Genomic DNA, 17,324 nt, shown 5'->3' with positions numbered 1-17,324 from the left:
AATATTTCATTCAACCTATGTAACTAAAGCATTATAAAAATAAGATTCTGGGACTTCCCTGGTGGAACAGTGGTTAAGAATCCACCCATCAATGCAGGGGATATAGGTTCGAGCCCTGGTCTGGGAAGATTCCACATGCCGCGGAGCGGCTAAGCCCATGCACCACAACTACTGAGCCTGCACTCTAGAGCCCGTGAGCCACAACTACTGAGCCCACGTGCCACAACTGCTGAAGCCGGCACGCCTAGAGCCTGTGCTCCACAACAAGAGAAGCCACTGCAGTGAGAAGCCCACGTACTGCAACGAAGAGTAGCCCCTGCTCGCCGCAACTAGAGAAAGCCCGCACGCAGCAACAAAGACCAAACGCAGACAAAAATAAAAATAAATAAATTTATTTTTTTAAAAAAATAAATAAATAAGAGTGTGATCTTGGGGGACTTCCCTGGTGGTCCAGTGGTTAAGACTCCACACTTCCAATGCAGTGGATGCAGGTTCAGTCCCTGGTCGGAGAACTAAGATTCCACATGCCACATGGCACAGCCAAAAAAAAAAAAAAGAGTATGATTTGGACAGAACACCCAAATCCTGGGTGGGGAATAGGTGACAATATGGCTGAGACTAGTTCTCTGTACTGTCTGGGAATGTTGTATCTAAACATCAAAAGTAACATTTTAGATGTTTGGGGGATTTTTTTTTTTTTTTTTTTGGTGGTGGTGGTGGTGAAGTACATATACATAAACTTTACTATCTTAACCATTTTTAAGTATTTAGTAGTGCTAAGTACCTTCACATTACTGCATAACCAATCTCCAGAATTCTTTTCATCTTGCAAAATGGAAACTATACTCCTTAAACAACAACTTCCTATTTCCTCCTCCCCCATGCCCTGGCAACCACCATTCTATTCTCTGTCTATAAATTTGGCTACCAGAATCATATAGTATTTGACTTTTGTGACAGACTTATTTCACTTAGCATAAAGTCTTTAGGGCTCATCCATGTTGTAGCAAGTGTCAGAATTTATAATATTCCATTGTATGGATATATCACATTTTTCTGGAAACTTGGATGTTTCCATCTTTTGCCTGTTGTGAATAATACTGCTAGGAACAAGGATGTACAAATAATAATCCTTCAAGACTCTGCTTTCAGTTTTGTTTTTTTTGGGGGGGGTATATACCCAAAAGTGGAATTGATTAATTATAAGGTAATTCTATTTTTAATTTTTTGAAGAATTGCCGTACTGTTTTCCATAGTGGCTATACCAGTTTACATTTCCTGCAGCACTACACAAGGGTTCCAATTTTTCCACATTCTCACCAGCACATGATTTTTTGTGGTTTTAAGTTAAACTCAATTTTGTTTTAAATGTTAGTGTTTGATAAGTGTAACAAACTCTCTGTGTGTCTCTAAAGAGATACATTTTTGAAATTGTAATATCTATTATTGCCTCATAGCTGGCACAGTGATGTATGAGTACGGAATGCGTCTTGGCAGAGAGGTTCGGACTCTCCGGGGACTTGAGAAGCAAGGCAAATGTTATCTGGCTGCTATTAATTGTTTGCGCCTTATTCGCCCAGAATACGCGTGGATTGTTCAGCCAGCATCTGGTGCAGTGGTATGAAAACTTTCCATCTTGGAATTTGGGGATCATTTAATTTATTTGGTTTGGTCCTTTGAAAACTATTACCTCATTTTGCTTCATTTCATTTAAAATTTCCACTGGGACATTTGTGGACTTAATATATTTTTGTAGCAATTCATTTATTATACGTTACTACCCCTTTAGTTTCCAAGTTCAGAATTATTGTCGGAATAAGTATTACAGAGTGGTTTTGGAGTTAGACAACCTAACTTCAGGCAAATTACTTAATCTTTTACTGTCCAGTTAGCCTCTTGGATAAAATACGGATGATGATAATAATGTCTACCTTATAGGATTGTTTGGGTATTAAATGAGATAATTCATGTAGAGTGCTTAGGACAGTGACAGTGCCTGGCCTGCAGAAAGTGCTCAGTAAATGGTAGCTGCTTTTATTTCATTCATTTTTGTTAATTTAATCTATTGTTACTATTTTAGGGGAGGTGAACCGCGAGGTGTTTTTTTTGGTCATGCTGATGGGGTCATATACTCCCAGCTACTTGTATGGTATAGTTCCTGAATGTACTATGCTTTTTCCCAGGGTTATGGGTAGAGAATGTAACTCTGAAACCAAGGAAAGTCAAGTGGTTTATATGGAGATCAAATCTGTGTCCTTGGACTCAGTAACATATTTTAGCTAAGTGAGCCAAGTTGGCAAACAACTCCATTGCTTTGTCTAGTAGTTACAGAACTTTTGTGAGAAGAGTTGTGCTAGTTGAAATAAACATAATTTACATTGAGAGAATTTAAGCCTGAAAGCTCTGGATCATAGTTAATGAAAAAGAAGGGTATATATTAATAATGAGGGGCTTCCCTGGTGGCGCAGTGGTTAAGACTCCGCCTGCCAGTGCAGGGCACACGGGTTCGAGCCCTGGTCTGGGAAGATCCCACGTGCCACGGAGCAACTAGGCCCGTGAGCCACAACTACTGAGCCTGCGTGTCTGGAGCCTGTGCTCCGCAGCAAGAGAGGCCGCGATAGTGAGAGGCCCGCGCACCGCGCTGAAGAGTGGCCCCCGCTTGCCACAACTAGAGAAAGCCCTCGCACAGAAACGAAGACCCAACAGAGCAAAAATAAATAAATTAATTAATAAACTCCTACCCCCAGCATCTAAAAATAATAATAAAAAAATAGAAGTTCCCACACACACACAAAAATGATATGAAAATAAAATATTCATTTTTTTCAGGAACTTCCCCAGCGGTCCAGTGGTTAAGACTCTGTACTTCCACCACAGGGGCACGAGTTCAATCCCTGGTCAGGGAACTAAGATCCCACATGCCACACGATGCAGCCAAAAAATAAAATTAATTTTTTTAAAAAGCCCTAATTTTTCACAGTTATATCTATTGTTTTGTCTTTTCAGTATGATCGCCCTGGAGCATCCCCTAAGAGGAATCATGATGGAGAATGCACAGCTGCCCCAAGTGAGTCAGGGATCTCATGCTGATTCTTTGCTGAAGAGCAATTATATTGTTATAGTAGTATTATTTATATTTATTTTTTGGATAGTAGTTGTAATACTATGTATAATTATATTGTAGTATATTGTTTATGTATGGTAGTTATATTATTAAAATATTGTAAAGTTCCTTCTTGGTAGTTTATTTTCAGTATTGTGCTAAAGATTGTCTGGTAGCTCTTTGAAAACTTTGTATGCCTGTATGGGAAATGAAGATGCTTAAAAGAGAGAGAGAGAGGGCTTCCCTGGTGGCGCAGTGGTTGAGAGTCTGCCTGCCAATGCAGGGAACACGGGTTCGTGCCCCGGTCCGGGAGGATCCCACATGCCGCGGAGCGGCTGGGCCCGTGAGCCATGGCCGCTGGGCCTGCGCGTCCGGAGCCTGTGCTCCGCAACGGGAGAGGCCACAGCAGTGAGAGGCCCGCGTAACGCCAAAAAAAAAAAAAGAAAAAAAAAAAAAGAGAGAGAGAGAGAGAGTGTGTGTGTGTGTGTGTGTGTGTGTGTGTTGTGTGCACGCATTTGTTGTTTGTTGTTTTTAAATCAGCTCAGTACCAAATGTTTTTTTATCAGGCTCCTTTGGTATTACCATGGAGGCATGATTTCCTTCCTCAAAGAGCCTGGGCTCTAGAGTTGGGCACAGTTGGTTTTAATCCTGCCTCTCGCTTTGGGCATGCTCCTTTCTTACTGATAAAGATAGCAGTGTTTCACAGTTGTAAGAGTTAATTGAAATTATTTGTGAAAGGCCTTGCAAGCGCCTCCTCATCTGCAGCTGTTGTCATTAGAGTCCTTTGATTTGACTCAGCTGTGGTGTGAGACTGGGATGTTGCTTTATTTTTCAAGTTAGCTTTTATTGAACCCCTTGTTTTCTCCCCACCTTCATGAAATTAAAGCTGAATGTTACTTAATTTTTAGTGGATATTGACAGGTTGAGTTAGTCTAATAGGCACTTCCTTTGTACTTTGGGAATTGAAAATGTTTTTCTTTGGCTTACAGCAACTAGACAAATTGAAATCCTGGAACTAGAAGATCTGGAGAAAGAGTGTTCCTTGGCTCGCATTCGCCTCACTCTAGCTCAGCATGATCCCTCAGCAGTCACGGTTGCAGGTAGGCATTCAGCACCAACAGCATATTTTAGGGCCGGGCAGTGGACATAGTATACTAGATGGGTATTAAAGCATGTCGTTGTTATTCTGAGGTATTCATCAAGGAAGCAGTCTTTGGGATCAGTTCATTTCCATATGCCATTGGGTGCACTAAATAGCTCTTTTCCATTTCCGCAGGAAGTTCGTCAGCAGAGGAGATGGTCACTCTCTTGGTTCAGGCTGGCCTCTTTGACACTGCCATATCACTCTGCCAGACTTTTAAGCTTCCCTTAATGCCAGTCTTTGAGGGACTTGCTTTCAAGTATGTATGAAATTGTCTTTCTGTAATCTTAATTTTCTAATGCAAAAATACTCTACTGTTGCTTAGTGTGAAGCAGTAGTCACACGAGCCATACCCTATACCTTATAGGTATAGGATACCTATATCCTATACCTTATAGGTATCCTATAAGCCTGCTTTAAAGAACAGTTTTTGTGTAATACACACAATGATTTTTTTCTTTTTTTTATCTTGATTTATAGCTTCTTTTGAGAAATCAGATCTGGCATTCCTGAGCCCACATGGCCACATGACAGTAGATAACCTGGGTTAAATAGTGGTGTACATTTAGATAAGGCATATGTTCTCTTCAATCCTTTAGGACATCTAGTGGCCCCTGCAAACATTGTTAAAAAGTACTTCTTATTGAAGTTACATTATACCTAAATATTAGTCAAGTTGTTTGTGAGTTAGAAATAAACCATCAGATTTTTTTTTTTGGCTGCGTTGGGTTTTCTTTGCTGCACACGGGCTTTCTCTCTAGTTGCAGCGAGCAGGGGCTACTCTTTGTTGCAGTGAGCGGGCTTCTCATTGCGGTAACTTCTCTTGTTGCAGAGCATGGGCTCTAGGCGCATGGGTTTCAGTAGTTGTGGCACGTAGGCTCAGTAGTTGTGGCTTCCAGGCTCTAGAGCGCAGGCTCAGTAGTTGTGGCGCATGGGCTTAGTTGCTCCGCGGCATGTGGGATCTTCCCGGACCAGGGCTCCAACCCATGTCCCCTGCATTGGCAGGCAGATTCTTAACCACTGCGCCACCAGGGAAGCCCACCATCAGAATTTTTCATCATCAATTTTCTCTTGTAAGTAAATAATCTCAACACTTATTAATGGCCTCGTGGGTCATCCAGTTGTGTGGCTGTCAGGAGAGGGAAGGGCCAGTACCCAGGGTGAATTTAGTAATAGACTAGAGCTAAAGTTGTCCTCTCGTCTCCAGTTTCAGTAGCAAAATAATGTGGTGCTTTTCACCAAATTAATTTACTCTGTGTGGAACCATTTTCATTGCAGATGCATCAAATTGCAGTTTGGAGGAGAGGCAGCCCAAGCAGAAGCCTGGGCCTGGCTAGCAGCCAATCAGCTCTCATCAGTCATCACCACTAAGGAGTCTAGGTACAGCCCTAGTCCTCATCCAACCCTGCAAGGGCTCACCCTCCATATCCTTCCCCAGTGTCTACCTGAATGCACTTCAGCGTCTTCAGAATCCTTCTCTAACAACCCTAGCCCTCAGTAAACTTCCCTTTCCTGAATTGCATTTCTAATTTGTATTATGCAGCTTAGCACTCGAGAATTATAGCATTTTACAGTCTTGAGGTCCTCTGACATTATTTTTCAAACCCTAAATTAACACCAGAATTACTATCAAAATACAGATTACAAGATATCACCCTAATCTTCTAAATCAGAACTACTGCATGATTCTAATGCGTGATCAGGTTTGGAAATAGTGGTCTGAGCCAATTTCCTTGTTTTAGAAATCTGGAACAAACAAGTAAAGTGAATTGTTTAGTTGAGTTAATATGTGGTTATTGGGAAATACAAGAATCCAAGTCATCTAGTTTCTAGTACCACCCCTAAGTCACATTGGCCCTAATAATGTTAGTTGTCATTTAACTGTATTATCAATTCTGTTGTGAGTGTCTAAAGATTTTTTCCATGTAAATACATGTTTTGAATGGTACTATAATTATCTATTAAGAATCTGGAACTCATAAGTCCTTTCTCCTTTTATCAAGTGCTACAGATGAAGCATGGAGGCTATTATCAACTTACCTGGAAAAGTACAAAGTCCAGAATAACTTATATCACCACTGTGTAATCAACAAGCTCTTGTCTCATGGAGTGCCTCTGCCTAACTGGCTTATAAACAGTTATAAGGTAAGTGGTATCTTAACTTGTAGAGAGTAAGAATCTGGTCTTTATCGTCCTGAATAACTTCATGAGATGATTAAAAAGGAAAAGATAGAGTGACAATTTATGGAAATATACCGACTTATATACTTACAGCTTCTCAGTCTTAGCTAAAAACAGTTTACTTCAGTCCTGTGAAGTACTGGGTGTTTAGATTTAAAGTTCTCCCTGTTGGTGATTAAGTTAATGCATGCTTGTGTGCTCACTGAACAATGAGTATGTATTTAGAACAATGAGTATATATGGAACACAGCATTCACTATTCATTACTAAAAAAATTCACAGGAGTGAGTGGAATTCTTTTCAAATTCTACAACAGTGTTTCTTTCAGTTTCTGTCAAAATTGGGTCCTTGGGCCACCTGCATTAAATTATTTTGATGGTGGGCTTCTTCAAAATATAGATTCCTGGGCTCCATCCCAGACTTACAGAATCAAATTACCTTGGAGTTGGGATCCAGGATCTATATTTTAACAAGGTCATGATTTGATTTGATGCATGCTAAGTTTGAGAACTACTGTACCTGAAATACATTGGGCACAATAGGAAAAGAGAATATAAAGCTTAAGGTCAAGAAAGTTAACCTGTTTTTTTAAGTTAGAAAGTAGAGAAGGCAGCTAAGATGGTAAAAGTTAAGATTGTGATCAAATCAGAATATAGAAAGCATAATTGACATAATTAGGATAGGCCTTCCAAACTGAGGCTGTATCACTTTTCTCTCACCCTGAGTTAAATAGAAATGTAATTCAAGCATTTAAAGTTGGTGATTCTTTTAACTTCTTTCTCATTTGTCATTCATATGTTTCTGAGAATTAATGTGACTATGTTATCTCTGGTATTCAGCATTTCTGGGAAGGTTCGTTGACTTACTACTGTGGAAACGAAGTAGGAAAGAATTAAAATGTGTCTTAGATCACAGAACAGGTGAGGAAGGCCAGTTAACAGAAGGGGCCTCACAGGGTGCCCAGAGGTAACTGGGCTCTTGGGAATCTGACCCTCATCCCAAGATAAGTAAACCAAGGTGTTCGTTTATTTGTAATGAAAAGTATAAATGCCAGGGAATCAGACACTCAGCATCCTTTGGTCCATGCCCAGGTAAGATGGAAATTGGTAAATGTTCTTAATCACTAACTTTTTACAGAAGGTTGACGCTGCTGAGTTGCTCCGTCTCTACTTAAACTATGACCTTTTGGAAGAAGCCGTGGATTTGGTTTCAGAATACGTGGATGCTGTATTGGGAAAAGGACATCAGTACTTTGGAATTGAGGTGGGCTTGTATCCGCATTTCCTTTTAATTCTGTATTATCACACTTTCCTTTTCCAAAGTTTTTTCAGATAATTTACATCTAAATTTCAGACTGGAAATAGTATCGTTCATTGACAATTTAGAGAAGAGCTTTGTTGGTGTGTTTATCCCTAATCAGCCTTAGCCCTACTTTAAGATTAAAGATGATATGAATTTAAAAATACATTTGATTTAACTAAGAAAAGGACCAGTTCCCCAGTTGAAAAGAGATGGGGGGGGTTCCAGTCATGTACCGTGTGCACACGTGTGTGTGTGCACATGCATGCCTACACACACAGTTTCTTGTTGTGGAAACAAGTAAAGCATTTCATGTTATCGAATCCTGTGGAAGTAGCTACCCAGAGGAAATGGTCCACTTCTCAGATTTTCTTCAAATAATAGGTATTTTTCTTTTCAGTTTCCACTGTCTGCAACGGCTCCAATGGTGTGGCTCCCATACTCTTCCATTGATCAGCTTCTGCAGGCTCTGGGAGAGAACAGTGCCAACAGTCACAACATTGCAGTGAGTAAATCCTCTCCTGGGGCATTTTATATAAGCCCTTGCACTAGCAGTTACACCTTAAAGCTTGCTTTTCTGGTTCTCAAGGATTAAGGAAAGGGCAAAAGCCATTTATTGCCCTTCACATGCTGCCAAATCCCTTTATGAGATGATTAGTTAAATCAGATATAACCTCTCTGGTTCTGGGAAGAGAGCTAATAAAGCTTTTATTAAAAATAACTGGTATGATTTGCATATTTAGAAATTCGTTAGGGAAACAGGGTTGGAGTATTGTATATAGCAGAAAAGTCCAGTTATATCAGTGGAGTCACAGAGCAGACTCCTATACTGAATGGTGGTTAAATGAAGCACAATGGCTAACAACTTTATTAGGAGAAATCTGGTTGCTGAAGTCAAAATGATTGATAACTTTAGTCTTTTTCAGTCCTTGACCTATTCTCCAATGATTCCCTTCTTTTCTCCTACAGCTGTCCCAGAAAATACTTGACAAATTGGAGGACTACCAGCAAAAAGTTGATAAGGCAACACGGGATTTATTATATCGTCGGAACTTGTGATCTGGATGGTTGCCCAGCCTTTGTAACTGCTTGGTGCCTCTTAGGGCTTAAGACTTTACCCAACAGGGAACCTGTACTCCAGGCCGGTTTTTATACCTGTAAATGATGTCTGCAACAGTCAGGTCTGCATTCTGCACAAGAAAGAAGGGCAGATGAGTCACAGGACCTGTGCTTGCTGGTGGTGCTAACACACAGTTTCTGGTTTTCAACCTTGGTCTCAGACAGCTGCTTTTGTATATGATTCACAAGCTTTTTTAGAGTTTATATTTTTTTAAACTACCGAAGACATTCTTTATCTGCAAATTAAAACCCACCTACACTTTCCAAAACAGCTGATGGTTGTTGGTTCGTTGTAGCTGACCACCAAAAGCAGTCACTGCAAATCCTTTCATTCTTCCCTATCACTTTTTATATTTCAATGTAATTATTTTGGTCCAGAACTGACATGTATTTTCTGTATTGCAAACAGAGGCTAATGATTTTGCATACCCTTTTCATTATTTATTGTGGAGTTTTCTTATGATCTTCAATAAAGTATTAAGTAATTTGCCTAGATTAAGCCTAACGTGATGACCAGCTGTTAAGGAAGATATCTTTTTTTAAAATTATTTTTAAAGGAAGATATCTTGAATCTGGTTCTGAGGCTGAAGTGGAATAAACACTTAGCTAAGAAAAAATTGAAAATTTATCATCTGTAAAAGTAATAGATTTTCAAAGTAAATTCCATTAACCTCTATGATTTATGATAATCAAGCCGGACTTGATCATACAGGCAGTCTAGTAACGTATTGGACCAAAATATAAACTTTCCTATTCAGATTCAGAGGCATTCATGGCCACAAACGTGGGGGGACGTGAAAAAATAAACTCTTGAATTTTATTCTGTATATTAAAATTTATCTTTTAAGGAAACCATCTGTATAGTACTTGCTTGTATGCCCTTTGATCTTTCTTGAGTTTTTCATAAGCATTTAATTTTTATGTCAATACCATATTTACATTATATATTTTAAATAACAGTGTGAGTTTCCCTGTGGTACTATTATTGGTAGATATTACGATATGTGACTCTTTTTTCACATTATCTCTGCCATGATAAATGCGAAGTGTTTGATGCAATTAGGGGCTGCAAGAGGTCTTGCCTTTCCAGCTCCATAAACTTGTGGCTTCCAACTGTAGCGAGAAATATATTTTGACCTGTATACACATATATAACCAAGAGAAAGCTTTCACAAAATAGGTATCCTCACTTGATATATTTTCATGAGTGACTAATGGATGATAACCTACAGCCCGAAAAATTTCAAACCCTGTTGTAGCCATTTCTGAAAGATAAGAAGTAGCTCAAGACTGGCCCTATTGCAGAAAGCTGTTCATTTGCATTGTTGATCAAAGCAGTGGTTTCCATGGTGGCTGTTCATAAGACACTGACCAGCTTTTCCTGTCCTCACTGTTTTGGTTCAAGACCTAGAACTCATGCTGGAGCCAGCCCAGCTCTTCTGTCAATTTTCTTCCACCTTCCTCACTTTGAAATCCAACCAGAACAGAAGGAAGGTGCCCACATTCTTTCACTTCACTTTTCTCATCACTTTGAGTCCGCAGTTTTGTTTTCTGGACTATGTGATGTATTAATAGCATCGTCTTTCCTTGTGTTTTCCAACTCTGGCAATTTTCTGATTACAAATTGTTATTAAAAGGGGTCCCTTCTTTTTTAGTGCTTAACTACCATTAAATAAAGGTGTGACTCTTGGAGGAAAACTTCATAGTTCTTAAATAATTTAGCATAATGTAACTAGTGAGGTTACACCTTTCCAGCCTGTGGAAAGGTACAGTAGGTACCATTTCTGTTAATAATAGAATTTATGGCACACAGAGTTTCATATTGACCATTCTTACCAAGTTTATTGCTATGATTTTTGTGATCTAAGAAAGCTCATTTGTTCTACAGAGCCGCCCGTCAGTGAACACATTCTAGGTAACAGAATTAACCTAATTTACCTCAACCTGATAATACTTGTTTTTTCTACTAGAACACTATATATTATAGAAAATTCTAACATTTCTTTTTTTAAATTTTATTTATTTATTTATTTTTGGCTGTGTTGGTTCTTCGTTTCTGTGCAAGGGCTTTAGTTGCGGCGAGCGGGGGCCACTCTTCATCGCGGTGTGCGGGCCTCACTGTCGCGGCCTCTCTTGTTGCGGAGCACAGGCTCCAGACGTGCAGGCTCAGTAGTTGCGGCTCACGGGCCTAGTTGCTCCGCGGCACTAACATTTCTTTTAATCTTCACAGCTCTTTCCAATTTTGTACCTAAAAACAAAGATAGTCCTGCATTATTTTTTAACATAATCAGCTCGTCATTAACCCTAAGCCACAAGAATATACCTTTCTGTGTCTGAACAGAACTCCAACATCAAAAGACATTTATTGTTCAAATGACCTATGCCAGTTTCTAGAGACTAAAAGTAGGTATTTCTTCCAGTAAATGAGGCTTCATGGTTTAAATGAACTTCCATGAAACACACAAGGTCAAATAATGTGGTATAATAAAGAGTATGTCTGGTCTTTTTCCCCTATTCCTGGCAAAGAGATTATAGAACCATAGAACCCTTGTAGTTTCCTGAGTGAAGGAAGTCTTTGTTATGCTAATAAGGTGACTCTTGGCAGGGGGACCATTAGATAGCTTCAGGATAGGGCTAGTCCCTAGGAAGACCCACCCTGTGATAGTGAATATAGGGTTAGAACTTTGGGCCAGAAGGACAGGGCATGGGGCTTGAGACTGAGTTCAGCCACAGTCACAGTGGCCAGTGAGTCAATCAACCATGCCTATGTAATCAAGTCCCAGTAAAAACTGGACACCAAGGCTGAATAGAGCTTCCTGGTTGGAGAACACATTAATATGTGTTGGAAGGGTGACATGATGACTCCACAGAGAGAGCATGGGAGCTCTGTGCTCCCTCCCACACCTCACCTTGTACCTTTTTCTTTTTTAATAAATATTTATTTGGCTGCGCCGGGTCTTAGTTGTGGCATGTGGGATCCTCACTGCCGCGTTCAGGATCTTTTAGTTGCAGCATGTGGGATCCAGCTCACTGACCAGGATTGAACCTGGGCCCCCTGCATTGGGAACGCAGAGTCCCAACCACTGGACCACCAGGGAAGTCCCTCACCTTGTGTCCTTTATAATAAAACTGGAATCATAAGTATAGTGCTTTCCTGAGTTCTGTGAATGCTTCTAGAGAATTAAAAAATGTGAGGAGGTCGTGGGAACCCCTGATATAGCCAGAAGTGTGAGTGGCATGGAGACCTCATGTGGAGCTGGCTTCTGTAGTAAGGGCAGTCCTGTGTGGGACTGAGCCCTTAAACCTGATGTTACCTCCTGGGGCTTATCCTCAGAACTGAATTGATCAAAGTACACCCAGTTGGGAGTGAGACAATAAATGACTGTTGACCTAAAAAATATATACTGCCAGTTATTTCTCCAGCAAAGATAGATATATTCGGAATCATCAGACAATTGCAATCCAGGGTCTTGCAACCATGGCATGCCATGTGCAAGTCCCCCCAGGGCAAGGAAAGGAGCCGGGGAAGTTGGGAGAGCTATAGTAAACAAAGCACATGGCTTTTCACTGGCTGAGACCTTGCTAGGAAAGAAGAGTTTTCTTCCTATTGAGCTCTGCTATCATCCCAGGGCATGAGAGCTCCCAGTCCTAGTCTCCCAAGACTATTTAATTGAGGTTTCCTTTTTGTTTGTTTGTTTTTGGCTGCGTTGGGTTTTCATTGCTGCACGAGGGCTTTCTCTAGTTGTGGTGAGCGGGGGCTACTCTTCCTTGCGGTGAGCCAACTTCTCATTGCAGTGGCTTCTTGCAGAGCACGGGCTCTAGGTGCACGGGCTTCAGTAGTTGTGGCATGCAGGCTCAGTAGTTGTGGCTCGCGGGCTCTAGAGTGCAGGCTCAGTGGTTGTGGCGCATGGGCTGAGTTACTCTGCAGCATGCGGGATCTTCCCGGACCAGGGCTCGAACCCGTGTCCCCTGCATTGGCAGGCCGATTCTTCACCACTGTGCCACCAGGGAAGTCTGAGGTTTCAGTTTATTAATTTCTTACATGATAAAATTTAAATGAATTAACACACACAACCCTAAAACTTCATTCTACACTGCTGAAGCTGGGACTTCTGTGTACAGTCTTCCTCTACAGCATACCTCATGTTGAAGTTCCAAAAGCCAGAGCTTTAATATGGATTAGGAAGGTTGGCTTTTGAAATTAACATCAAATACAGAGTAAAGACATCGCCCACCAGTTGTGATTATAACTAAATATATTTGAAAATGCATGTTTATTTAAATGATTGTTCTTCCCAGGTTTCACTTGTCAAATGTAAGCTCTGATAATTTGATTTTACTAAAACAACATTATCACCACAACCAAAACATCCTCAGTAATTCCAGAGCTGTTTAGGTCCCTGGCAATCAAAGAGCAGGCCTAGGGCTTCCCTGGTGGCACAGTGGTTGAGAGTCTGCCTGACGATGCAGGGGACACGGGTTCCTGCCCCGGTCCGGGAACATCCCACATGCCGTGGAGCAGCTAGGCTTGTGAGCCATGGCCACTGAGCCTGTGCGTCCAGAGCCTGTGCTCCGCAACGGGAGAGGCTACAACAGTGAGAGGCCCGCGTACCGCAAAAAAAAAAAAAAAAAAAAAAAAAGAGCAGGCGTAATTTTTCTTTAAAGGGAGTGACTGACCATGTTTACTCACTCTGTGTGGAGACATAAAAAAAAAAAAAAAAAAAAAGCCAGATAAGTAGTTTAGGTTTTGTAGTCTACACAGTTCTCTGTCACATATTTTTTAAATTGATTATTTATTGAAGTATAATTGATTTACAATGTTAATTGCCACTACACAGCAAAGTGATTCAGTTATACATACATATATATATATATATATATATATATATATATATATACCTACATATACACATTCTTTTTTTATATTCTTTACCATCATGGTTTATCACAGGATTTTTTTTTTTTTTTTTTTTTTTGGCTGTGCTGGATCTTCGTTGCAGTGCGCAGCCTTCTCATTGCAGTGGCTTCTCCTGTTACAGAGCACAGGCTCTAGGTGCAAGGGCTTCAGTAGTTGAAGCACACGGGCTCAGTAGTTGCAGCACGCCATCCCCAGAGCACACGGGCTTCAGTAATTGCCGCATGTGGGCTCAGTAGCCGTGGCACACGGGCTTAGTTGCTCCACGGCATGTGGGATCTTCCCGGACCAGGGTTTGAACCCATGTCCCCTGCATTGGCAGGTCGATTCTTAACCACTGCACCACCAGGGCAGACCTCTGTCATACATTCTTTGTTTTGTTTTGTTTGTTCAACCCTTTAAAAGGTAGGCCTGGGATTTCCCCAGCGGTCCAGTGGTTAAGACACCATGCTTCCACTACAGCGGGTGTGGGTTCAATCCCTGGTTGGGGGAAGTAAGATCCCATATTCCATGCAGCACAGCCAAAAAATGTATATATATATTTTTTGTTTGTTTGTTTTTTGTTTTGTTTTTTTCTGTACGTGGGCCTCTCACTGTTGTGGCCTCTCCCGTTGTGGAGCACAGGCTCCGGACATGCAGGCCCAGTGGCCATGGCTCACGGGCCCAGCCGCTCCGCGGCATGTGGGATCCTCCCGGACCGGGGCACGAACCCGCGTCCCCTGCATCGGCAGGCGGACTCTCAACCACTGCGCCACCAGGGAAGCCCAAAAAATGTATATTTTTAATAAATAAATAAAAAGTAGGCATAATTTAGCCATGATTTGTCCATTCTTGGTTCAGATCCTAATACCTTCTCTGAGGCCCAAAACAGCAAAACATGTCTCTAAAGCCAGTGGTTCTCAACCCTGGCTAAGCATTAAAATAAAGAGCTTTTTAAAATAAAATTGATATGAGCCCTGCACTCTCACCCGTGATTCAGATTCTTATATTGCTTTAATTCCCTCCAGATGGTTCTCTAAACAGCCGGGGTCGAGAACCCTGGCTACAAACATTAACAGCTACCTCCAAAAATATAAATTTCCCCCAGGGAAAACAGCCTTTCATATTTCTATGCATTGTAGTTTAGCTCATAATCTCAACTTGTTTACAGCCAGTTTTATAATAGGATCTGGACTTTCATGTAAACAAAATGCTCATTAGTAGTAATAATAGCTACTATAGAATAATTGCTTATTTTGTTCCTGGCTGAATTGCAAAGAGCTTAAAACTATGATGTAATTTAAACTTCACAACAATTCTATGGATACTGTCACTAACATTTTACAGTTGCAGAAACAAGTTTAGGGATGTTAAGAAACTTGTCATAGGGCTTCCCTGATGGCGCAGTGGTTAAGAATCTACCTGCCGATGCAGGGGACACGGGTTCGAGCACTGGTCAGGGAAGATCCCACATGCTGCGGAGCAACTAAGCCCGTGCACCCCAACTACTGAGCCTGTGCTATAGAGCCCAAGAGCCACAACTACTGAGCCCACACGCCTAGAGCCCATGCTCTGCAACGAGAAGCCACCACAACGAGAAGCCCACACACCACAACTAGAGAAATCCCACGTGCAGCAACGAAGACCCAACGCAGCCAAAAATAAATTTGTTTAAAAAAAAAGAAAAACTTGTCATAGCAATCACATCTGGAAGGTGCTGGAGTTGAGTTTTGAATCCAGATGTTTGGCTTCAAAACTCTTATGTACAACTACTGTATTTCAACGTTTCTTTTAATGAATAAATCAGAAAAAAAGAAAGGAAGAGAGAAAAAAACATTGGTGACAGCTTCAAAACAGCATAGTCTCCCCTGCTTCTAGCTGTTAATTTTTCAGAAGTCTTGGGAGTCTAATCTCAAAACACTCTAATCCAGATATTCCTCCCATAGGTAAGAAGAGGAAAGAACTCTTGCTACTTATTTCTAGTTTGTATATATTCAAGCACTGTATTCATTCAAAAACTGAGTGCTTGTGTTCCAGAAAGTGCATTTCAATACTGGGAACAAAACAGACAAGTCACTGCTTTCATGGCTTTTGCACTCAGCAACCAATTTAAGGGTTCATCTATAAATGAGGAATATGATCTATAAATTAGGAATAATGATATCTACCCTATAAAGTTGTGAGAATCAAGTGCAATTCTACATATAAAGTCCTTAGACGGTACCTGACACATAGTAAGTGGTCAATAAAATAAATGTTACATATTATTAGCATGCTCTAGCAAGAACTGAGTGAGCGCTGGGAATATAAAAATATATACCACTGGGGACCTCCCTGGCCGTCCAGTGGTTAAGACTCTGAGCTTCCAATGTAGGGGGCGTGGGTTCAATCCCTGGTGGGAGGTGCGGCCAAAAATATACCACTGGATTTCTTAAACTCAATTTAGAAGTGGGAGACGAGTATCAACGGTAAGTCAAGTTGCTAGGGAGGTGCTCAGCATTGAGATAAAAGGTTCAGAGATGTTATGCCTGCAATGGGTCTTGAGGAAGGAAAGTAATTTTGCCACGCGATGCCGTAGTTTTTCCAACTAGTGTGAAGGAATAAAGGTGAGAGAACTGCTCCGAGTGGCTGGCTCCAGAATGGGACAGGGGAGAGGAGAGTGCTAAAGGAAGATAAGTCTATTAAAGCGGCCACATTGGGAAGGCTCCTGTATCCCATCACAATTTAGGCTCTACCCTCGTATGCACTATGTCTAGTGATATTTTTCCACCTGATAAGCCACACGATGAGACGTCATCTTTGTGCCCCAAGAAAAAATTAACAAAACCATAAAAGACCTACTATTTTACCTCATGTTTAATGTTATACCCAAAGTAAGCCACAATAATCGGGGTGAAACTTGGGGAAGGGCCTGGAAAGCAGCACAGCTTCCTAGACGACAAACGACAAGAAACACATAGGCAAAAACGGGCACAAAATGGAGGACAAGACGGCAGAGAAAAGACTCCGCAAAAACCGCATGGGTGGAGCCTGACGTAATTGGAAGCAAGTCTAAACTCACATCCTTCCGTACTATTGGCTTGACTCTGACCCCTTTTCCTTGTCCATTGGCTACCGGGTTCTTCAATGTGTCAAAACAGCCAATCGCCTAGCCCCGTGGGTAAAGTCCTCCCTCCCCCCGGGGGAGGAGCCAGAAGAGCGTACGGGGCCGAAGGCGCTTGCGCGGGCGCGCGCTCCGCCGGTTAAAAGCAGATCCTTCTAGGAGGCGGTGTCGCAGTGTATGAATATTGATTACGCAGCGCCGCGCCGAACGCCCGCCCCTCTCGGTTGCCCGACGCTCGCAGCTCGCGCTCGGGCTCGCGATGGGGAAGAAGTCCAGGGCGGTACCCGGCCGTAGGCCCATCCTGCAGCTCTCTCCGCCAGGTCCGCGGAGCAGCACGCCAGGCCGGGATCCGGAGCCGGAACCCGACACCGAGCCGGACTCGACGGCGGCGGCGGCGCCCAGCCAGCCAGCCCCGGCGGCGCCGACGACGACAACCGCGGTCACTGCCGCCGCGGCCCCGGACGACTCACCTTCAGAAGGTAAG

At 41.9% G+C, this 17,324-nt stretch overlaps 1 protein-coding gene across 1 annotated transcript; it reads left to right on the top strand.

The window, feature by feature from the left end:
• The first annotated feature begins 1,539 nt into the window (after positions 1–1,539).
• On the top strand, positions 1,540–9,695 carry LOC308610734 (nuclear pore complex protein Nup160-like). Its single transcript, XM_081259760.1, has 9 exons — positions 1,540–1,618; positions 3,007–3,067; positions 4,093–4,203; positions 4,380–4,503; positions 5,523–5,624; positions 6,248–6,389; positions 7,563–7,688; positions 8,125–8,229; positions 8,694–9,695. The coding sequence occupies exons 4-9, from the start codon at positions 4,400–4,402 to the stop codon at positions 8,781–8,783; spliced, it is 669 nt and encodes a 222-aa protein (XP_081115886.1). The 5' UTR covers positions 1,540–1,618; positions 3,007–3,067; positions 4,093–4,203; positions 4,380–4,399; the 3' UTR covers positions 8,784–9,695.
• The last annotated feature ends 7,629 nt before the right edge of the window (positions 9,696–17,324 follow it).

This window comes from Mesoplodon bidens, assembly GCF_964165515.1.
Source record: "Mesoplodon bidens genome assembly, contig: HAP1_SCAFFOLD_1697, whole genome shotgun sequence".
In the NCBI taxonomy this organism is placed as follows: domain Eukaryota; kingdom Metazoa; phylum Chordata; class Mammalia; order Artiodactyla; family Ziphiidae; genus Mesoplodon; species Mesoplodon bidens.
Note: the sequence above shows the minus strand (reverse complement) of the source record. Positions and strands in the feature narration are given on the sequence as shown.